Here is a 23,725-nt window from a genome sequence, read left to right on the forward strand (position 1 = left end):
CAGTGCTGGAGGAACCTCTCAGCAGCTCTGCCGAGGATGCCAAGGGTTACAACACACCCTTCTGTTGCCACATCAACTAGGCTCATGTCTGAGGTGTGATTCACACACAGGGCTGGCTCTGCGTGTACCAGCAAGGAAAAGGGAAGCATCAAGACACAGAATAACACAGAAAATGTTTGCTACTGTTAAAAAATGTTTGCTACTGTGCTTTCTGGTAATATGTTTTTCATTAGACATGCAGCAAAGCTGGCTGTTTAAGTATCTCAGTAAATCCCTGGTAAACACACATCCTTTTCACCTCTTCCTGTCAACACATTGGTAAAAGAAGACTCTGATAAAATAAATAAATAAATAGATGTGATGAATGAATAAATAAATGTAAAATCCTTTTTCATCTATCATTTTTCAACAGCTCTAACTAGGCACACTCCTTTCTGTGTGTTTCTTGATAGATGCTGTACTCACATGACCTTTAGAGCCTTGGGTAGGAAGAAAAGGTAGCCAGTCATTCCCCAACACTTTATATACCTTATATATGAAAAGTTGATAAAAAAGCCCAAACCTTAGATTGTTCCTGTTCTGAAATATTCTTCACTACAAAGGAAAAGTTACTTCAGTGACTATTGTTTTTCTCTATTCTTTCTTTTACCTCTGTTTTTTAGAAGTGTAAGACAGCCATCAGAGGAGTAAATATGGCAAGGCAAATGCAAAGAACCAGTCAAATCTGCAAGGGCTGCTGTAGCAGAGGGAATAAATATGAGCTTGATGTCATGAAGTAAAAATACACCCCACTGTGTCTCCTGGAAATGCTGGGATAAAAGGAGCAAGAGTAAGCGACATGGTGCCCACAGGAAAGATGCAGTTCTCCACTCCTCAGTGTGAAGGCAAACAGTAATAAGAAGTTCATATCTCCATAACCTTTTCTGTGAGGCTGTAACTTATCCCTGTGGCAAGGGACTTCATAATGTCTTTGCACCACTTAACGACCTCAATGAGGTCTTCAGTGGGATCCCAATAGCAGCTTACACTACTCTGCTGCTCACATCACTGACCATTCCTGCGGCGCAGGTGTAGAACCTGAATCCCCTCCACACCCATTAATCTGTCCATCTGCAATGGTTTTAAAGGACACACAAGGACAGGAGCACCTCAGGTGGGCACTTTCAGCTGTGCCTGCTCAGTGCCCTCCCAGCCCTGTTCCACTGGTAGCTGGGAGACCCTGGATGTCAGCAGGCTTCCAAAGAGAAGCTCCCAGGGGAGTCACTTCCTCCTTGGGCTGGGGAACAGATATGCATGTCTGTAAAAGAGCAGGCTCTCAGTGGTGCAATAAACCAGCAATGCAGAACTCAAGACATATGTAAGCGAACAATGGCAGATTTTTATCTGGTGTTTATGCTGTGTGTAACTTAACACTCATCCTAACTACCCTAAAACTTAATCTTCAATCATGTTTATAGTCTTTACTTGCAGAGTCTTACACTGTTTTCATGTGTCAGGTCACCATTTGATGTCACAGACAATCCCTACAGAAAAACACATGGCACTAACTATGGAGTGAACTGTACTCAATAATTTTAACATAAGATAGTGATGAGAGTATGCAGTTTCACAAGTGGGCTTTCCATTAAAACTCTTGTAAAAGCATCTAAGAGCATTCATTTGAGAAACTTCACTTCTCATAAATGGGAATTTATATTCTGGATGCATCATGCTACTGACTGTGCAACCGCAAGGGAGTTGGAGCAAACTGCATTGGAGATGGGAACATGAAAAAAAGGCTATGAATGCAAGAGAGTATGACACCAAACTTCATGCCGTCATGCTAAAATCAGGGAACCCAGGAAATACCGGATGCAGGACTCTTCTGTAGCCCCAGTGCTATTATAAAAGGACCCTGGAGACAGCATACAAAAGCTGACATCACCTTATTACCTACCACACCTTGCTTAGCATGACATTTCATCACTAAACCTGAGGAAAGACCATGATCTTAACCATCTGAGAATTGGGTTTTATATAATCATGAGAGTACATTTCTTATTCCTACAGAGACATAATGGTTATTCTACTCCAAGGACTTTCTGAGACACTGTTAGCAACTCTATATTTCCTGTTTTACTTTGCAAGGGAAAACATAGCAAACAGGTGCTAAGTAAAAAGCATGTTTTAGACATTGCCTAAATTACTGTGCTGTTTCCAATTGCTTCTTTTTATTACAGTCATTCGTGTCTTGACACCTGTTTCTCTTCTCAGAGCAGGATGGAACAAGGGGCCAAGAGAAGAAGCTGATGAAGGGGAGGGCTGTGGGCTTTCTTGTAAAATGCAAGTGCTGAATATCCCAAATAACAGTATTGTGTAAATAAGCAGATATATTTTCTGTGCTCATTTGATCTGCTGTTCTTGGAGAAGGAATCAAGTGAGTATCATGAAGTTTGTGTGTCACTCTCAGCTGTGTTTTCACTCTTGTGGCTCCTGCAATTCTTTAAGTTTGCACACTTTCATTTTTAGCCTGGCTCAGCAGTAGTCCAGGGCTGCCAGCCAGTGGCTGCACCATACATCACACATCTGCACTGCTCTCCCAAGCCTGTAGCTTTTATTTGCTCAGCATCAGACACATCTACTGTCCTCCAGGAGTACATTTGATCAGACACGGGATGAGAATTCAAGAGCTGGAAGTATAAATTCTGCCCCTGATATGGCCAATTATACTATACTCCATTGAAAACCATCTACCTAAGTCACATATACCAGTAAAAAAACCTAAGACTAATACAGAAATTGCTCTCACCCTGGTTTTTAAAGCTCTAATGTGGAGCCCCACACCTAAATAAAAAAGTTGAAAGGAACAAGCACAAAACTCAGTAGGCTGCCCCACTACTTGTAAGTGCCAGTCCAGCAGATGGCACAAGTTGAGCTTTCCAGGTTATTTCTGGCGCTCACCATCTCAGCCCCATCGTGCCCTGCCAGCAAGCATCCCCTGTCACCCCAGGTCACATGCACCCAAAGTCACATGCACACTCCTGGAAACGACAGCATGCCAGCAGCATTCCTAGCTGGGATTTCATGGCAGGATCCCTGCAGAAATGAAGAGCATGACAGAGCTACCGAGGCAGTATTTGAAGTAGGCTTACCTTCCAGGCAGCCAGGAGCCAAGGGTGGGAAGCTGATCCTTAGGAGAGGTGGGTCCACATTCCTGCCGCAGCACCCGACAGCTGCTGCTGTCACTCCCTGGTCCACCCTGCTGGCTCTGCAAACACTCAGCAGGAGATTGCAGGCGTGGAAAAAGGAAAACAGCACAGGCACCACAAGCCTCTGCTTTGCATGTGAGGAAGCAGAGTCCTACATGTCATGTACGGGGAGCAGGAGTCTCCTTGACAAATATTCTTCGAAGGGAGAAGTTAGTATATGTTTGAGGATGACAACAATGAAGGTTATTTCAACATTACAATAAATTGATTCCAAGAGCTCAGAGCCTTTTCTACCATGGCAGTCCATGGAAGCTGTATGTGTGTTCTTCTCTTCGCAGGTCTTTTAAGTCAAGTGTTTTAAAGTGGACTATCCTTGTGCTGGCAAGGTCCTACATCTACTGTCCCCCAGGAGTACAGATAGGAGTGGAACAACAGACCTCTTTTCTTGCAGATATCCATAGTTTTAGCTATATATACAATGTCCCTGAATATTCCTGCTATGTCCCAGCAGACTAAATTATCCTGGGCTGTAAAATATACTTCAACAGATTAGTTACACAAAAAGAAATCTTCCCACCCATATTAATTGGTACGGTTTGCCATGCCTTCCTCCACAATGATGGATGTAACAATGGTGAGATGTGTCTAATGAAATATATTAGGAAAGCGTTATATACCTTCATAGCTATCCTTTAAATAATGTGGCAGCTGAGAATGAGGAGAAGTCCATTCCCTACATAAAACAAGTGACTGCTTCCTAACCAGGCAGAGGCTTTTTCTAGTCACCTCCCAGGTCAGCAGGAAACGAGAGCACAGGATATGAGGTGTCATTAACAGACCAACTCCCACTGAGCCTCTCCACCTTCTCTCTCTGCCCATTCTTATCAAATAGCCAAACCTCAAAAGAGACATTACTCAGTACTGATAAGGACACCAGCATCTGGCCTTTACCTCTGCTCCTCTTTTGCAGAACAAAAGCAAAACATAATAACTGCCACTATTTTTTTTTCTTTATCGAAGCTTGAATAAGCATAGGCTTTGATTGATATATTTTGTAGAGCTGCATGTCCATAGAAAGTGTTACCACCATAAGCTTATACTCACAGCAAAACTCTCAACACTGCAATGTGAAATTTGCCTTGAAAACAAATTCAGTCGAAAAGGACAGATAAAGACGTAAGTGTTTAAAAGTTATCTGAATGGTGACAGCATTTGGTTAAAAGCTTGTAATTTTGATAGCAAATGTTTTGATTTCCAAGATCTAATGGAGAATCTAAAACAAACACTTGTGCACAGGAAGGAAAAAGAAAGAAAATACCGAGTTCTCAAACGAACTCTTACTTTTATTTAACTAGCTTTCAACCACAATTTATTCTGCAGCCTAGGGCTGGTTTATAATAGCTGAATGAGTTGGGGCTTTTTTTGCAGTCTAGTAAGACACAATAAAGCAGTAGTAAACCATACATTACTAGCTGGAGTGCATTTGTGGGTTCTGAGATTGACACTTTTGTAACATGCATTGATCAAACATTAAGTCATGGTGGAAGAACTCTGTTTATTCTGGAAGAAGAAAAGGGATGGGAAGCAAAAATTTCAAATATTATTTCATTTATCGATATAATTTAAGTCTATGCTTATGCACATTATACAGTCATATTAAAGTCATAGCAGATACTAAGATGTTAATTTTGCAAATGAATGAAGTTAGCTTAACACTCCTATTGCTATCTTCAATTAAGATGCAATTGACTTGATATCATAGTGTTAGTGCAAACTCATCTTTTCAAAATAAAATATCTCTTTTGTCAGTAGGAGATATTGTTCTCTCTGTGACAGCCATACCCTCCTGGGAACTTTCTAATTCTGTAAAAGCCAGCTACCAGCATTCATTGAAGTTATATATGAATGTTTACCTGAGAAAACTTTCAGAATGGGAATAAAAGATGAGGACTTAGCAGGTCAATGGGTTGTGCTATATTACATTTACAGGAAAATAAACTGTATAAACATCAATGCACACTTCATGAACATGAAAAGAAAGCCATGGCATCAAGTCTAGCAGGGCCAGACCCCACTTCTGACTTAAGGCAGCACCATGGAACCCCAAATAAAGAACAGTCCCAAAAGGTTCTTCTTAAACAGCAAAAAATGCATTAGAAACCTGAATAGCAGTGAAAAGAATTATAGGATTGAAAACTGTTGTACAGGACAATTTGCTCTTAAATGCTTCCCTCACATATATACACACACACATATACATGAAACAGTGGCATACTGCAGTAAGGCAAATTCAAAGTGTTCTGCTTATATGCAAGTCAGGAAAAAAATAGTTTCAGACAGTTCCTCAAGCATAAGAAATTGCTTCTCAGTTCACTTTCAGGTACATAGTTGCATAAGGTGACTCCTGCATCTGGATCTAATAAAATACAACTTACAGATCCTATTCAAATCTGATATACATTCACATTACTGATACACCTGGAGAAACTATTCTTTATTACATTAGAATGAGATACAGAATTCCAACAGAAAAAACATTTCTCAGTGGGTAAAAAAACCCAGCACTATTTAAAGACAGAAACTTTTTCTTTAATTCTCATAGAAAACAACATGAAAAGGAGCAAATCAAAGGAACCTGGGAGAAGATAGAAGGACAAGCTGTATAGACAAAACATAGACACAAGATTTAAAAAGTCCCACCACACTATACAATTGTTTTCAGTGTGTTTCCAAATGGGTAAAGTACCTTCTGAATAAAAACCGCTGCTTTTTTCCATTACCATTACATTTAGGTGCTGCAGGATACCTTTACGAGTGGCTACTGAAACATGTGGTGACATTCACATAACTTGACCCAGTGCATTTCATTTCAGGCTCACAAGTTTTCGCCAAAGGAAAGTTCAAGGCAAAGAAACACAAACAGGGTTCTGCTCCCACAGCTCAAATTCATCCTCCATGTAATGGTTTTCACCATAAATAAGGCATAGTGGTTTAAGTACTACCTTAAACATAATCAAACAATAGGAAAGAAAACCACCCATGAACTCTTGCCAGAAAAGTACTTTATTAGGGAGGATAAAAAGCACTGCTCAGACAGTCTGAATAGGCATGGCCTTCTGCGCTGTCAGGCTCCTCGGGCTCAAAGTCATCGGGGTCGGGGGGCAATTGGTCAGCATCTTCATCAGATGTGGAAGGGCGCGTGAGGATTATCCGAGGTATCTTCAGCAAGATGTGAAAGATTTCAGAAAAAATAATCAGATCAAGAGCAGGGAAGTGTTTAAAGGAAATATTTTAAAGGGACAGGGGAAACAGGTGATGAGAAAAAATATGTGAGAAGTGTAACACCATAGAGAATCATAGAATTGTTTAGGTTGGAAAAGACCTTTAATGTCATCAAGTCCAGCTACTAACCCAGCAATGCCAAGTCCACCACTAAACCATGTCTCTAAGTTCCACAACCATATGTCTTTTAAATACCTCCAGGAATGGTGACTCAGCCATTTCCCTGGGCAGTCTGTTCCAACGCTTGAACACCCTTTCTTTTTTCCTAATATCCAATATAAACCTACCCTGGCACAATTTGAGGCCATTTCCTCTTGCTCTGTGACTTGTTACATGGCAGAAGAGACCAACAATCTTCTTACAATCTCCTTTCAGGCACTTGTAGTCAGCAATGAGGTCTCCTCTGAGCCTCCTCGTCTCCAGGCCAAACACCCCCAGCTCCCTCAGCTGCTCCTCACAGGACTTGTGCTCCAGACCCTTCCACCAGCTCTACTGCCCTTCTCCAGACTCGCTCCAGCCACTCTGTGTCTTTCTTGTAGTGAGAAGCACAGAGCTGGACACAGCACTCGAGGTGTGGCCTCACCAGTGCTGAGTATAAGGGGACAATCTGCCCTGGTCCTGCTGGCCACACTGCTGCTGATTCAGGCCAGGATGCCATTGGCTTTCTTGGCCACCTGAGCATTGCTCATAATCAGCTGGCTGAGGACCAGCATCCCCAGGTTCTTTTCTCTCCAGGCAGCTTTCCAGCCACCCTGCCCTCTGTATCTCTGCCAGGGGTTGTTGTAGCTCAACTGCAGGATCCAGCACTTCACCATGTTGAACCTCACACAATTGGCCTTGGCCCATCGATCCAGCCTGTCCAGATCCCTCTGCAGAGCTCTTCTACCCTCCAGCAGATCAACATTCCCACTGGTCTCATCAGCAAACTGACTGAGGGTGCACTCAGTGCCCTCATCCAGGGCATTGATAAAGATATTTAACAGGGCTGGCCCCAGTACTGAGTCCTGGAGAGCACCACTAGTGACCACCCACCAGCTGAATGTAGCACCATTCACCACCACCCTCTGGGCCTGGCCATTCAGACAGTTTTTCACCCAGCAAGAGTGTCCCTGTCCAAACCATGAGCAGCCAGTTTCTCCAGGAGAATGCTCTGGGAAATTGAGTCAAAGCCTTTACTAAAGTCTAGGAAGACAACATCTAAGTGGGTCACTTTGTCACAGAAGATTAGGTCAGTCAAGATGTAATTCCCTGGCTCCTCCTTCCAGCCCTTCTTCTAGACAGGAATCACATTTGCCAGCTTCCAGTAAACTGGGACCTTCCCAGTTAGCCAGGACTGCCAATAGATGATGAAAAGAGGTTCGGTGAGCACTTCCACCAGAACCCTGGGGGGATTTTACCTTTGCTTTCATATTTCCCTGCTTATCTTCAGTGACCTCAGCATTACCCTGTTAAATGGCAAGCTTCACTCGTGGAGCTTTTTACTGTTCATATTTGAATGTACATTTCCTAGTGCAGCATGATCAAGGGAAGATAGGAGAAGAGACTTTCTATGTGAAAAAATGGCACAGCAAAGAGGAAGCAAACTATTTCCACTACCCATTACAGACAGGGCAAGAGAGAGAGATTTAGGATGGCAATATGGAAAACCCTTCCAGTACAGGCACTTGAGCTGCTTGTCTAAGGCATGTGGGAAGGTGTGAAACTTCCACCTTTTATGGATAATTCTGTAAAAAAAATTAATGCTGGTGTAGGAGGACAAATTATCTCAATCTCCTATTATTCCATTGTTTTCTCCACTGGTTGTTACTCAGCAGTGTTTGAACTTGTTTAAAATACTTATGTTGAAATTGTAAAGTCCTCCTACTCACTTTCCATCATCATGCTTTAAATATCACTATTTAAATAATATTGGAACTACTATTCAATCTCAAACCATCAAAATATGTCATATCCCTTTTCAGAAAAATGTATCATTAATCACTTGAAACAAGTTAATATTTTTCCATTTTTGCCTGAAATTACATTTTCAGTGCCTAATAAGTAAACTTCAAAATGGACATATCCTGCAGTAAAATCAGTGGGTTCATTGTGGAAACTTCTTGCATTACCTTGTTTGTGTCACTAGTTTCAACATAAACACTAAGACTTTTTACATTAAAAAAATTAATTTTGTTTGAATCAGGCATAACTAAAAATCAAATTATTTCAGACACTCTCATTTAATGGGATTGACGGCCTCCATTGGAATTTGGAGTCCTCCAACTGGAGCACAGACAGGGGCTGCCTCTGCACTCCTGGTTCTCCATAGGAAGCAGTAAAATAAAGCCATCTAAACAACTTGGGGCAATTCAGCTGCAGTGTTGGCCACAAAAATTCTTTCATACTGAAACAGGATATGAAGAAACCCATAACTAGCTATGATGCCTCAGTTGAAAGCAGCTTCTTAAAATGTGATAAATGAGATGTCCTGCCAACAGGTAAACATTCAATAATTTTTAACTTCTAGATGTGTACATATGCTTTCCTTGTCTACTTCTAATCAAAATGTCTGTCCAAACCATTGCAGAACAGTCCATAAAGGACACTTCATTATGTCTTTTTTATAATTAAAAAAAACCAAAACCCTGAACAGAACAAACCCCATTATCTTTTTTGTCTTCTATAAGCCTTTCCTTTCTTTTGGCCTTCCCCATCCCACAGGTCCATACTCCAATATTAGCAGGAGAGGAAAGCTCTCAAGACAACAGTCGTAGCTACAACCCAAGCTTCACATCAAAAGCATAACCAGCAGTGACAGGGTAAAGCAAGGCCAGCTGCAGGGGACAGAGGCTACAAATCAGAAGGGGAAGCGACACATGTAAGGCCAAAGTTTGCTGGAAGAAGGGCAGGAAAAAAGGATTTGGATTGACCTTTTTTAGGAAGAAAACCAGACATGCTTTTAAATCTAGTGCAAACAGATAACTTTGTAAAGAAAATATTCCCCAGCTAGAAAATATTTGTTATGGGGATGCCTGCCTAGCTCAGCTCCATGTATCTAAATAGTGCATATTGTTGAAATTTGACTTAATAGCTGATCTTCATGGACACCAGTGCTAAGGGTGGTACCCTTTAACCGCTGAAAACAGGGGAAAACAAAATTATCAACATAGTTGAGAGCATTTGCAGCATTTGAGAGCATTTACGTAAACCTTATGAATAATGTTATGATTTCAAACTTAGTCTTACCTGTTTTATCATCACTGGGGGTGGAAGTAATTTTTTGACCTGAACAGGACATTCAGACTTCTCACTAAACAATGAAAATATGCCTTTACTAGATGCAAAAGGTCACATCTGATAATGACTGTATTAATGGAATAAATTGTCTAAATCAAATTTAGTAAAGAAGGGCACTTACTCATGCCTAAAAAATATTACACAGCTGGATTTTCAAATAAAAGTTTTAAAAAGAGGATGTAAAAGATGCATCCAACAGATCAGCAGAGAAGGGGCAGATCTGCTGCTCGATTCACAGCAAAAAGGCATCCAATGGCATTCTTAGCTGAAGTGATGTCAGAAGATAGAAAAAAGAAACCTTCTCCCCGAAAGAAAACAAGGAAATACAAGTCAAAGAGAGATCAAGAGATCGAATTAATTCCTTGTGAGTTCATTGCTCACAAGCAGTCCCACTGCCAGGCGGGAGCAGGCACAGCAGCCGGGGCACAGCTGGGGCAGGGGCGTGCGGCAGAAACCAGCTGATGCACGGCTGTGTGTATGAAAACATGGGAATCTGGAGACCCCGTCTGGGGATTCAGTACTGCTCTCCTTTTACAGCATATCAGGAATGTTTTAAGCAGCATGTGTTTTATGATGCACCCTCAACTCTCCTGGTCATGGAAATCCCTGGCTGCATCCCTTTGCCTGGCACTTTACAATGCTATTTTACTGCTGTAAAATACCTGTGGCCAAACTCCAGAAATTGTGAAGTCTGATGGAGAGAGAGGTATAAACCTCTCCTGCACTCTGGGGAAGATAAATCTTTGGTGAGGCATGGATGAAGCGCCTCATTACCCTTGGCTCCAGAAGACCTTTGTGCAAGGAAAGCTGTGACCTATGCTGCTGCACTCAGGGCTCATGACAACACCTACTGTTGCTTGGGGTTGGGAGAGGGCAGCACATAATTCACTTCATCCTTACACCTGGAACAGCCACACTACTCTCAAACACTGACAGAAGAGCTTTGGCACTGTGCTTTTGGAAGTGCTGCCTCAGTTTGTGTTCAGCAGCCTGGTGAGAGCCCTGAGCAGGGGCTACCCCCTAGCCCATCCCTCTTCCCTGTTGCTACTCCCACACTGTGCATAGTGATTTACTCCCAAATCTAATTCAGCTCAGTGTGACTTCCTGGAAGTCAATGAACCAGGCAAGCAGTAGAACACTGGAACAGGTTGCTCAGAGAGGTATGGATGCCCCATTCCTGGAAATACTCAAGGTTGAACAGGGCTCTGAGCAACTTGTTCTAGTGGAAGATGTCCCTGCTCACTGCAAGCAGGGTACAACATGACCTTTAAAAGTCCCTTCCAACCCAAACCACTCTATGATTCTGTGAAAATTTCCTCTGTGGGAATTTTCTAGATACCAATTTATTTTACAGCTCAGTTTTAAAACTGGGTATTTTCTCTACTTCTTGGAATAGCAAGAGAACATCTTGCATGTTTTATCTGTCTTCCAGCATGTAGTATATATAACATTTGGTCATGTCACATTTAGAGCAAAGCTCCTTTCTGTTCTTGCTCTCTGCCAAGTGCCTCCCAAGGGCAATGCACAAGGCAAGAAAGGTGGAGCTCTGTCAAACTCACCACAAAAATGTAAGATCAATGCTCATCATGTCATATCTGCAATGCTGTCAGGCATAAAAGGCTTTTACAAGATTCGAATTGCATATGAAAAATTTTTCTTGCTCTGTTTCTTTCATCTTCTAATGTACCACTGGATAGTGACTCCCCTGACACTGCAACTGGTTTACAGATTTTCATATAAATGCTTTATGGCTTGATGCTATGAAAACACTGCAGCAAATGTATTGCTTTGATCACATCAGGAGACTTAAAAGGTATTTCCCCCATAAGCAGGGCTACCCATGCCCCAAGTTACCAAGTCTTTGATTTTTCGAAGAAAACTCATCACCCCTGTGAAATGCAGTGGCTGTATTTGAAAGCCTGCAGGAACTCAGTACAGTCTATTCCCCTGCAGTTCTCCCACAGAGTCCATGACAATGCCTTTTACAAGAGTAGATGTTGCTCAACCTTTGTGTAGTTGTTTAAATACTTATCATCTTTTATTCTCAAATAATATGCTGTGTCCTACAGCACAGTTCCAGGTGCTTTGCTTGAGTCTATTTGTCTTTTGTATGTTACTGCTTATATTACCTGCAGTGCTTATATTGTCTACCATATGATGGGCTCACTCTGTAGATTCTTTTTTCTCTGACTTAGAAGTATTTTAATATGGTAACTTGAAAGCATCAATTAATGTCCTTTGGAGGACATGGAACTAAGACAATTAATGTCTTTTTAAAAGGTTTTTCCTATTTAGCATTGTTAATTACAAGCATTGAAAAATCCAAGAATTTAAAGTTCAAAATGAGTCAGTTTTGACTAAGTCCTGTGAGAAAACTACTTAAAAGGAAGAGAGGAAAAAGATACACTGTGCAAACAGAAGCATTTGTTGGGAGCAGGAACTTAATTTCAAATTTACAAAATAAGTTCCCTAACCACTGCACTATGGAGGCAAACATAGTGTCTACAACACACACCTTTTATCTTTCATCTTTCATCCTGACTCAGAAATACTCAGTTGCTTAGATAAAAGCAGATGCAAACTAAGAGATGAAATGGAGAAGGCGATCGATCCCACGGCACATGGGTGCTTACACTCCACTGAAGCTCACATGATGACTAAGGGTTAGCTAAACCAACAAGGCTCATAGGCTTCTTTGCAAATGTATGTAAACCTGAACAAGATGCAAGGCAGTGGAAAGTTACATTCCTGACTTCTACAACTAACTTAGCTTGTCAGAATAGAAAAAAACCCCATAGAAATACCAACACCCTTACCTGGCAAGATTAAAAGAGTCATGAAAATGTTTTCGAAAAGGGATAAAGCAGTTCCTCAGAAGAAACTTGAAGTAGTAGATCTTACAGTGCTATGGGTCAGTCAAACACTGTATGGGATGTGAGCAAGGTCTTCACTGTTTGAAACAAGCTTCAGAAGAAACCTGGCTTTGTTCATGATAGGGACAGTCTGAATCCCACTCTAGTTGTCTCCTTTTACACTGCTTCTCTGACCTGAGTACTCCACTGGCTTTGCTTTTAAAACTGAACAAAGAAAATTACTAAAGAAACAAGAAAAAATTTATTTTATGTGGTATGATTTCAATGTGCTGATATGTTTAGAACTAATATGGTCAGATGAATAAAGAAAGGGTTTGATAATAGGATTTTTGAAGATTTTTAACTAATGTTAGTGCATCAAGGGTTTTTTTGTTAAAAAAAGTCTATACCAGCTGGAAATGAAGAAGGTAGATCGGCTGGGATTCTCATCTATGTACAATTTCTCACAACTTCCATACAAACAATATGAGACAAAGGCAGAAAACCTGCACCTATATACTGTGGAAGATGGTGTATGTGCTTGTTCACTTTCTGCAGGCACAGGAGCATTTCGTTTTGCTACATGTTACAGGTTCTAGTACACTTGTCTGTTTTCTCGGTTTCTCTGCATTTTCAACAGAGCAGCCAAAAACTTTGGCTCTTTTAGCCTGAAAAAGTTCTTCAGATTTTTCCAATACTGTAAGCTTCACATTTATTTAGTTACACAATCACTCTTAATTGGTAACTCTTACTTTAACCCTCCTTGAAAATCCCAATATAAGTCACACTTGTACCCCTGGTGAGCTATATGAAAAAATATAATTGAGGCAATTCCCAGGACAAAGGCATAAAATTAAATCAAATAATATATTAACATTTAAAGTGAAATACTAGATTAAAATATCTTAAAGACTTGATATTAATTACAAAGTATCTAATATCCTAACTATGTTGATAGCCCCAAAAATGAGTCAAAGAAGATGACATGATGATGCATGTTTTGAAATGATAGAAGATGCTGAAACCTGTCAACACAGAGCTGGCTCTGTGTTTGAGAGGACGGATAGGAAACAATAGGAGAATTGGAAATGAAGACTACAGATTCCAAGTTAAAGTTCCTTCTGTTAAGGTCAGCATGGGCATTGGTTTATATCCCTGATTTTTTTTTTTTTTTTGTTTAAGTCCAATTAAAATATTTTTGTTTAGATATGTATATTAAACCAAGTAAAACAAACAGTTTTGATATTTTTAAGGCATGATTAGCATAACTGAGGCAAGTCTATAAAATAATGTATGTAAAAAAGTATCTTATTGTAATTAAAGTTCTGAGGCCTCTATCCACATGTCAGCAAAATACTCAATAATAGTTAAAACCAAGGAAGATTCTCATTTTTCCTTTGCAAAACAATGACTCACTATGAAAGAACATTTCATTCGTCCAATTAATTACTGGTCATTCACACTCTCATGAAATCTTAAAGCTGGCACAAAGGGTTTGAAATTGAGTTTGACTGGATGAGTTAACAATTAAACGAGCCTTTGAGAAGCAGTTACACCAACCAAGCCTGTGGAAAACAGAGAGGAAACCTGAATCTGGCAGCAGCATCGCCTGTTGTAATGCCAGAGCAGCAGGCTCAGAGACGGGGTGGCTAGCAAGAATGAGACAAATATTATTACAGAGAGCATATGCAAAGAGGATGTTTATTAAAATTCAGTAAAAATAAACGATGAAGACAGTATCTGCTGGAAGGCAGGATGATGACTTGGAAGAGAGGGAGAAGAAGGACGGCACCATCTGGCAGATATTCAGTTTTTGCTGAATAGTAATAGGAGTCTCTGGGTTTTCTGCCATTATGCTTCAATCCTTCCCTCCCTTGATGTAGACACAACCATCTTCTATTGAAACCTGATCAGAAACACAAAGGAAATGAACCTTCCTATATTCCTAGCACAGAAGAAGATTGTGCATTTAGGTCCTACTGCCACCTGCTTATCTGAACATGCAAAGCAAGTCCTCCATGAGAAGCCAGGCTCTAAGCATTTTTCAGGTAATAAGATTTCCTTCAGTTACTGAGCAGTAAGAGGGACTTCAAAGTGAGAACAGATGAGATACTGAGAAGTTTCAAGTCAGCAGGATATTCCCCATAATCCCATAATCACTAAAACTGATGAATGCTGTTCCAGGTTACAAGCAACAACACATATAATTTGCTACAGCACAAAGATTTTTATTTCAAAAAAGAAACAAAACCAGAAATCCAAATGTTTCTCCACAAAAGAACTTGCATATTGGTTAGTTTTGACACTCAGAACATATTCAGCCAGTTGACTCCCTCTGTGCACTGTGCTTTAAGTTAAGTAGCTCCGTCTAAACCTGCCTCCTCCTCCCCCTACAGCTGAAGGACTTTAAAGGGAGGCATACAACATAAAAATACAGTCATTAGCTCTTTTTGGATGAAAATACTTAAATTCAAATACTACTGCAACAGATCCAGGCCACCACCAATGTATGAATAAACCCTTTCAACAGTGGTTCCTCTAACAGGGAGCCTCATGCTTCCTGCAATGCTGACAAAGACTGTAAGAAACAGCTACCAGGTAAAGCTGGACAAAAAAACCCAAACTGATGAAAGTGTTTTCAGGTGGAAAATAAAACTGGTTTAATGTTTCACAAGATGATGCTGGAGACAAGAAGCCTCAAAATAAGTTTCTTTAAGCAACTGAATAGAAAACCTTCCTTAGTCTATCTCACAGATAAAAGCTGTAGCTCAGTACTCTGCAAACAGTGATTAGCAGAGGAAACCAGATAAAAATAGCTTCATGATCTATTTGCTCACTTTTTCAGTCAACTAACAAATCAAATTAGTTATCTAAATGGTTAATAAAAACTGATATTGTCTTTGATTATAGTCTTTTATATAATATACAAACTTTCATTCTTTTTGCCATTAGCTGGGTTGTGAATGGTAGTCAAGGAGAAAGATTTTTTTTTAAAGGCTGAAAGAAGAGGAATCAAACAAAGCATTCCTCTGGCATTTGCTGAAGAAGAAACAGTTGTTGCTTCTTGGTACTTCAAGCTGCATATAAGTAAGATGCTTTTTGATCTTAATTATTCAGATACCTTGATCCTATTGTATCTTCCTAGTAAAGCCATAGTTTCAGTTGTGCACAGAGATGACCAAGATTAGGGTAGGTCTTCAGATAGTTGAACTTGCTAGAGAAGTTCAAAAAAGTGGATTTCTAAAAGCCACCCTGCAGGCTCAGCTGTTTCCTTCTGTGACCTGTGCAGTAGGCTTACTCTCATCAGTCACCTGAAATGCAGGCATGTCAGCCTGTGGCACAAGCTCACGCCTCCAGTCAAAAGATGAAAATGGTCACCTCCAGGTAGCAGTTCAACCTCTCCCTTCTAAAAGAGGAACCCTAGAAATGCTGCTCCTTCCATTAGCTAGAGACAGAGTCCAGACAACAGAATAATGACTTAAACTGGAGGGAATGAACACCACCCTAAAGCCCCCAAAGGAGAGTACTTTAAAAGCTCTGCTCTGCTACCCTGGTGCTCACCCAGGAGCTGAGCTCCTCTAGAAGCCATGTTCCAGCTGCAGTGACAGCCAAGTAAATGCTTGGTCTTTGATATCTGTTGGGTTCTGTGCCAGTCTTCACTAGAAATAATGATGACAACATAAATTTCACAGGTAAGAGTGACTTGTTATTCACTGGGGCCATCCTACTTACTGTAATGACATGGTTGACTGTAGGGAAGGGGCTGCCCTTGGAAGAAGCTTCAGTAGGACCAGCACCAAGAGCAGCAGGTTCTGAAACAAAGGTTGCCTTAAAAAAAAAAAAAAAAAAAAACAAAAAAAAACCCACCAGAAACATATTTTTATTCTGAACACTGTTTAAGAAGAGAAATTCCCTCCCTTCCTCTCAAGTTAGTACACAAACACCTGGCCCTATTGTTGCATGTGTTTGTACAACAAAAACAAATAAAATTGTAATTCTTGCTGCTTCTCATTTTTTGTGAATTTTATATCTCAACTGTTGAAATTATCAGTTCAAGAATAAGAAGTTGCAAGACAGTGTCAAGAGAAAAATGCTTGTTATTTGTACACAGATCAGTCCTGTGGTCAAAACATTAGGATTTCTATAGCATTAATTCCTTCTCATTACATTAATTCCTTCTCATCACACACACACACACAAAAAGCAGAGATATGATTTCTATATTCTTTAAACAGATGAATGATTCTGCCATCTTGTGGGAGATAGAGAAATCCTAACTATTTCTACAACAACAGCATGGCAGAACATCATGGAACAGAAACTTCTTCTATTTTTCACTTGTTTCACTATTGATTAAATGAACACACATTAACAGCTAGTATATTCCAAGTAGCCTTCAAAATAAGAAATTAATTATAGCCTCATGGAGGAACCTGAGCAATGGGGTTGATTTTTAAGATATTAACTTGTCCAGAAACTATGCTCAGAAGGTAAAGGTACAGCAATTAAAATCCTGACGTTTTTCCTTAGTGATATGATAATATGAAACATGTAGAGATTTATATTCTCTCATATTTGTTAAAATACCTTTCATAAAAGAAAAAATGTAAAACAATACAGATTTTTTTCTATAATTAACCTTTTAAGAACTGTTAAAATAACACAATATGTCTATATTATGGAACACCACCCTCTATATAATAATTCCATAGCATAGTTTTACACAATTAGTAGATTAATTTATCATTTAATAGTCTTTGGCTGATACAGATTGTATCATTATTCCTGACAATTTAACAGAAATAAAATATTGCTTGCCCTATTCCACCTTAATTCAGCATGGAGCATGCTGGAGTAAAAACTATTCATCTAACCAAGTAGAAATGACAGTTTAAGATAATGAGAGCTGAAAAAAATATGGTTTCACCTCAAGTGATTTTGTAGAGGCTCTCTTCCTACGCCACCATTCTCAGCAGGCAGAAACTGAACAGTACATCAAAAGTATATGTCATAAAACTGTATGTGACTGGTTTTTCCCCATTGTTCTTGGGAAATTCTGAAGCTCAAGAGAGTGGTTTCTGCTAGGAAAGATGAGGCTTGAGGTGGAGCAGCCCAAGAGGCATTTATCCCTTGGCACTTGGCACTGCGAGCCTCCATCAGGGGAGTTACTTTGAGCTGCTCTCTTCCCACCAAAAATTACCTTGGGGAAACAAGCTCATCTAGTTTATATTTCTTTATTACAACTGCAGTTTACTCATCTAGTAAATCTAATACCATGTCACAAGAAAGCTCCTTGGATCAAGTACAACTGCATTTATGCTTACATAACTGCTTACCAAGACCATTATTTTCTTTTGCAAATCATTCATTTAAGTGAATAATATTTTTTTAAGTACTTTGAACATAAAGATCTGACAACCAGAACATAATAAAAAGGAATACAACAATTTAATGCTATTATAATTTCTTCATAATGGCAAGTATCTGAAAAGCTAAGGCAAGCATAGATTTGGATCTCAAACTCCCCAGCTCTAAGTGCTTTGAGTTAAAGACAACAACAAGAGAACACACTCCACAGTGACAAACAACCCATCTACCTCAGTCACTCTGTCTCCTGCTTGTACCCCAGCCAAGTCTGATGGACCATCTTTTGGCAGCCGTGCAATCAGGATCCCCTGGAAACACAAAACATAGGTTTCAGACGTGATGGTTTCTCCCATTGTCCTTAGATGTAAAAAGCAAATGGGAAGTAATTAATTTTCAGGACTTATTGTTCTGTTGCCTCTATAAAATTAAAAATTAAATGCCTTGGCTCTTTAGCAAGACAAAGAAAAAAAAAGCCTCCATGGCTGACACACAAAACAATGAACAAAAGTCAGTAATTGTTTACACTGTGCCATGGGGAACAGACTGGGAAACAAAGATTTATTTAAATGATAAATCAGTGAGAAGATGTGTGAAATACTTCTCTCAAATCAAGTTAGTTCCTGGGAATGAGAAAATGGGATGAGAGAGGCATGTGGCTTGCCAAGGGAGTGACCCCAAACTGAGGCAGAAAATTAAAATTAGACAACAGTGTTTCAGCCATCAGGTTCCCTTTGCAAAATCATTCATTTATATTTGGGTTTCTCTCCCAAGTCATCCTTTTGGGAGCCTCCCCATCAAAATCTAATGCCAGCTCCTAGTCTGGGAAATAAGCTACCTATGTTTACCCTTGTTAGCTTTATCACAAAGATGGTAATGTTACATGAAGGACAATCTAAGAAAGAAAACAACAAAACACAATAGCTCAGAACTACTCATTAGTCTATTTCTAATGATCACTAGAAAAATTTTGAATAATGAAATGCACCTCATCACTTTCTTTACATGAAGATGAGCCCTTTCCACCAGCAATGCTAATACCAAGACTCCCCATTTGACTGCACACAGTAATGGTTACCTGGAAAAGAATTATAATGGGTAAGTGGCCTGATTAATCAAAAACATTGCCTATTAATTACATGAGCATTGAAAATCCACTTCCTACTCTGAACACCAGCAGACATGCCCCTGGAGAGCCCAGCCGAGAGAAGAATGGTGCTGTGCTTCAACACTGGCACATGCAAGACTTGTCACCACTGCTTTGAAACCATGGACTGGACAAGGACTCAGCTGAGTGCCCACCTGCACATACCCTTGACTTGACCTCACAGTACCAAAGCTGGATATATGAAGTGAGATGCATGGCCACAAGGAAAGTGGGCTTTGTTTGGGTTTTTTAATGGGAAATTCTTTTTCCATATGAGCCATGGGGAGCAAGGAAAACCCTCAGCTTACTCTCTTTAAGGTAAGCCTCATGACATGTGCCATGCAACGTCCTTCCTTCTTTGCATCTTTTATAAATGGCCTCACACAGGAGGACTTCCCCACAGACACAGGGACTGCCCCACAGCAATCCCAGGCCATGAGCAGCTGCAAACCTTCAGCGGGGGCTGCGGCACATCCAGCACCCGCAGTTCCTCCGGGATCCGGCCGCTCTCGCTGGGGAAGCTGCCTGCTGCAGAGACAGGGGGCTGCACCTTAGTGTTTGATCCTGGAAGAGTCTTCCCTTTCATTGCCAACTTGTGCTTTTCTTGAAGCGTTGCTCTGGTATTTCTTTGATCTCTCATGTTATCATTGCTATCAAAAAGGCTGCCGGAAAACTTGGAAATAGGTTCCTGAGGGTTAAAGATAAAAAAGGTGAACACAGCAAAAGCAAGGAGAATCTGAAACACAGACCTTACCCATGGTAACCTGAATTTGTTCCTCACTATCACATTGATGTATGATAAAATTTATTTCACTGAAGCAAACATACAAGGATTTCTTTTACCATTATTTCTCTGGGCATGTTATGCCCCTGACACTGGGGGTAAAACTGTGAGAACAGGGAGAGGACTGGGATTGTATTGCCTTTCACTAGATTCCCTGGCACACGCAAGCACATGTAACACACACACCCATATGTGCATAAATCCTGCAATGCTCTGTGAAAATGACAGAGCATGAGAACAAGACTATTTTGGGCCGCCTCCTGTAGCTCTGTAGCACTGAATCCACTGTTCCAGAGGAAAGAACCACACACACAAGGCAAAGGAAAGATATTTCCATACAGAAAATAAAACATTTCTCATAGCTCCTCAAAGCTCACATTCCATTTTCAGAAGCATAGGTGTGAGAGGGAAGGCAAGCCCCTACCTTCTATCTGTGTATCTAAGACATTGGTTCAGTCACTGAATTGTCTTTAGTTGCAAATGGCAATGAGAGGAGACCTACAAACTTAAGTGATTTAGGAGTCCTCTGGAAATGGAACCTCAAAAGTAATGCATAATAAAGCCTACTTTGAAGCCTGGCCCTAGGGTGAACCTGCTCTGAGATGCAGTGAGGAGCTCACAATGTTACCCTAAGCTTAGCTAAACTACAAGGGCTTGAAAAGAGAAATACACAATTAAAATACATCCACCAAACAATTAAAGCTTCAGACAAGTTTGACTGTAAAACATAGTGATGCTTTCCAGCTATCAGTTATTCCTGGCAAAGGGTTAAAAGAAATTCAGACGCAATGCCCAAATTCTGTTCACATTTTATGAATTTTACATTTATATTTATATTTAGCTGAGTTTTTCTCCCTAAGTTTATGGGTTTAGGTCAAATCAGATCTTCACATTGCCCAAATCCTTCTGTCTTCTGTTGGCAGTAAAATGATGCAGCAAACACACATCAACACCTCTGAAAATAAGCTCCATAAGTGTTTTTCTAAGCTTTAATACCAAGAAGTTTAAAACCAGAAATAAAAAGCAGTGGCATTACCTTGAACAGCTGTGCAGAACCCCATGGACACTATTTTTCAATCTATGTTGGCATTTTCCCAAAATCTCTTTTTGGCTGGGATGGAAAGAAGCATTGCCAACCCCAGGGAAAGCATACAAGGCACGATTGCCTCCTATTTTCAGTTAAAAGGGAATTTGCTTAGCTTTAACTCACATAAAACATCCATTACCTTTCTTCTCTTGAGAGAGATTCCTCTTCAGAGTGCCAGGCTGACTAACCTGGACACATCTGCAGTGCTGTGGTGCCATGGGTGCCGGGGGGGAGGCTGTGAGCAAGAGCCAGCACTGGGGGCTGGAGGAGGAGGCACACCAGCAGCACTCACAGGGATTAGGAAGGAAGCAGAGGTCCTGGAAGAGGAGCAAGAGCCCCTGCATCTCCCAGCAAATGTCAGGAAGAATGGCAAGCACTGCCCTGAAAGGGAAAGGCTGCAAGAGTGCAATCACAACATCCTTTTGGCAGGCTAGGACCACGAGGACAGCCAGGCTGCTGCACAGGTGACAGACACCTGGCAGGCACAGGCTAGAGAAACAACAGCAGGCAGGGCTCACAGACATCAGCATCCTGGAGGAGCCACCCAAAACAGACATGCCATGGAGCAGCACTGCAACCTCACTTTTCTGCCATCCAGGCCTAGGGAAATGCTAAGCCCCAAGTGCTGCCAACAACCTACTCACCTGAAACACATGGGGGGAAGTTGGTAACTGGGGATATAAGTAGGAGTAAGAAATGTATCTCATCATTGCTCAGGTTACTCATCTTAACTTGCAAGCTGAACTGTACTCTGGAGGGTTGGATGGATTAATTGCAAGCAAAGTAAAGGAATAAAACACTGAACATAACTCTGTACCCTGTGCACAAGCAAGGACATGAGTATAAGCAATGCAAGTTCCACAAACCCAAAGTGCTCCACTGCATAGCACTGCGAGCAGCTGTAGCCTTTTCATAGGTACACATTGTCTCTCCTGATTTCAAGATTACTTACATCATCAGGATCCTCGAGTTCCTCTGCTTCTTGCTCGGGACTGACCCTTCCTTCTCTCCATTTTCCATTAGCAGAGCTGAATTTGTACAGGCTACCACCATGAAAACCTTCCTTTCCTTTCAAGGAGGCCCAGCGAGAGCCCTGGGAGCTCCAGTTATGGCCACTGTACAGTTTAGGAGACTTGGGAAGCCACTTAACAGAGTCCTGGGGGGAAGAGGATTTAAAAAAAAAAAAAAAAAAAAAAAAAGAAAAGGCAATTAATAGATTTTAAGAAAGCGGTAGAAGTATGGAAGTGCAGAAACTGCCTGGTAAGTTCTACAAGTTTAGATTCTTGCAAATACTGTGTTTCCCTTTTTTACCTAGAAAGGTACCTTCAGTCCCAGTGAGATACATTGCCAGTTAATGGGCATTACTGGTGGTACAAAGAGCAAGCAAAGGCTGCTGAAAATAGTGGAAGCCATTAGGGACTTGAAAGAGCTTGGGACTGAGCCTACCTTCAGTATCGTAAAGAGGAATTAGTGATCAGTAGTCTTCAATAAAGTGTACTATTAAGAAAACAAACAAGAGTACTTAGACCTTTAGTGACATCTCATCTCATGACCTGAGGTTAAAAAAACTGTTAAGTCACTCCCGTTATCATTATTCATTAAATAAAACATTTAATTTTTTGAATGGTATCAATAGAAAGTACAACATCAAATTGATCTTTTAAGGATTGCTGATTTTCAAAGTGATTACAGTCCAGTTATCCCAGAATGTCCATTACTTATTTACATCCAAAATACTTCACCTCTCTCACTGATACACAGAAGTTTATATATGACAAGTTGTGTCAAAGGTTGCCTACATATCCAAACTTCACTGAACTTTAGAAGCCATTTTTCAAAGTAACCTTTCTTTCAAGCTTTCATTTAATCTCACCTCTGCATTTTCTTACAGTGATACAAATCCAATGGTAGAATGCAGCATGATGCCAAACAAATAAGATACATCGATGGAAAAAACAAACTAACAAAAACAATTTTTAACAAGCTTGTGGTGGGGCAATCAGAAGCACATGGCGACTTTCACAGTTTAAACAGATATTTGCTTCAGATGTAACAGTTCTGTAAGTTTCCATTTTCCTTTTTAAATGCAGAATGGTTATGTTCACACACACACATATTTCTTGCTGCTACCAGCAACCCAGATGTCACCATCTCTATTAGATCTAAGGTTGAGAAAGACAAGGAAATAGGACAATGCCATTCATGCTGGACACACAAATTCATCTCCAAAAAGGTGTCCCTGGGATTCTTCATTTGCTTTTGGTTTTAGAGTAGCTGAAAAGACGAAGAAACAGAAAAGGACAGTATCTCAGTGTCTCATTAGAAAACACTGTAGACCTTTCTGTGAGTCTTGAAAAGATGATAATGCCAACACAGGATTATTTGTATTGCACATGGAAGGCATGATTGGCCTTTGCAGGAAATTTGCTGTTAAACCACATTTTGAACTGCACTGGCACTCAGTGATACCACTATTTGCTTATAAACAGCCCACATTTCTGGTTATTCTAAACCACATTGCTCAGGACACTGGAGCTGATTGTCAATTTAGTTGATCAATGTGAAAGCAGCACAAACAATCACAACACGGCAGTGGCTCCCCTTCCTCTTAAAATTCAAAACACAAGACAGGATATCTCAGTATTTCTTCACACTTGTCTTGAATAAGGAAACATAGGGTACCCTTAAACAGAAACTTTGCTTTCTGTCAATATGAACTAGAAGGACAGAAATTTGAATCAGACA

At 40.4% G+C, this 23,725-nt stretch overlaps 1 protein-coding gene across 3 annotated transcripts; it reads right to left on the reverse strand.

The window, feature by feature from the left end:
* Window positions 1-6,233: 6,233 nt before the first annotated feature.
* On the reverse strand, window positions 6,234-22,290 carry LOC146440191 (uncharacterized). 3 transcript variants are annotated; one of them, XM_085056649.1, is made up of 6 exons: window positions 21,933-22,282; window positions 19,561-19,797; window positions 18,951-19,040; window positions 18,196-18,273; window positions 16,331-16,426; window positions 6,234-6,407 (listed from the first exon to the last, which is right to left on the reverse strand). In XM_085056649.1, the coding sequence occupies exons 2-6, from the start codon at window positions 19,747-19,749 to the stop codon at window positions 6,255-6,257; spliced, it is 606 nt and encodes a 201-aa protein (XP_084912775.1). In that variant the 5' UTR covers window positions 19,750-19,797; window positions 21,933-22,282; the 3' UTR covers window positions 6,234-6,254. The 3 variants fall into 3 exon arrangements, with proteins under 3 accessions (XP_084912775.1, XP_084912773.1, XP_084912774.1); XM_085056647.1 differs by lacking the exon at window positions 6,234-6,407 and having other exon boundaries at window positions 14,631-16,426; window positions 21,933-22,290; XM_085056648.1 differs by lacking the exons at window positions 6,234-6,407; window positions 21,933-22,282 and having other exon boundaries at window positions 14,631-16,426; window positions 19,561-20,592.
* Window positions 22,291-23,725: the final 1,435 nt, after the last annotated feature.

This window comes from Lichenostomus cassidix, chromosome 3 (assembly GCF_008360975.1).
Source record: "Lichenostomus cassidix isolate B80296 chromosome 3, HeHo_3.0, whole genome shotgun sequence".
NCBI classification, from domain to species: Eukaryota; Metazoa; Chordata; class Aves; order Passeriformes; family Meliphagidae; genus Lichenostomus; species Lichenostomus cassidix.

Coding starts and splice junctions, on each gene's coding strand:
- LOC146440191 (XM_085056647.1), bottom strand. CDS start 19,749: ATGAGAGATCAAAGAAATACCAGAGCAACGCTTCAAGAAAAGCACAAG. Junction 18,274..18,950: donor CATGTAAAGAAAGTGATGAG/GTGCATTTCATT, acceptor TTGTGTTTCCAG/GGGATCCTGATTGCACGGCT. Junction 16,427..18,195: donor CAGGAGACAGAGTGACTGAG/GTAGATGGGTTG, acceptor TTTTTTTTTAAG/GCAACCTTTGTTTCAGAACC.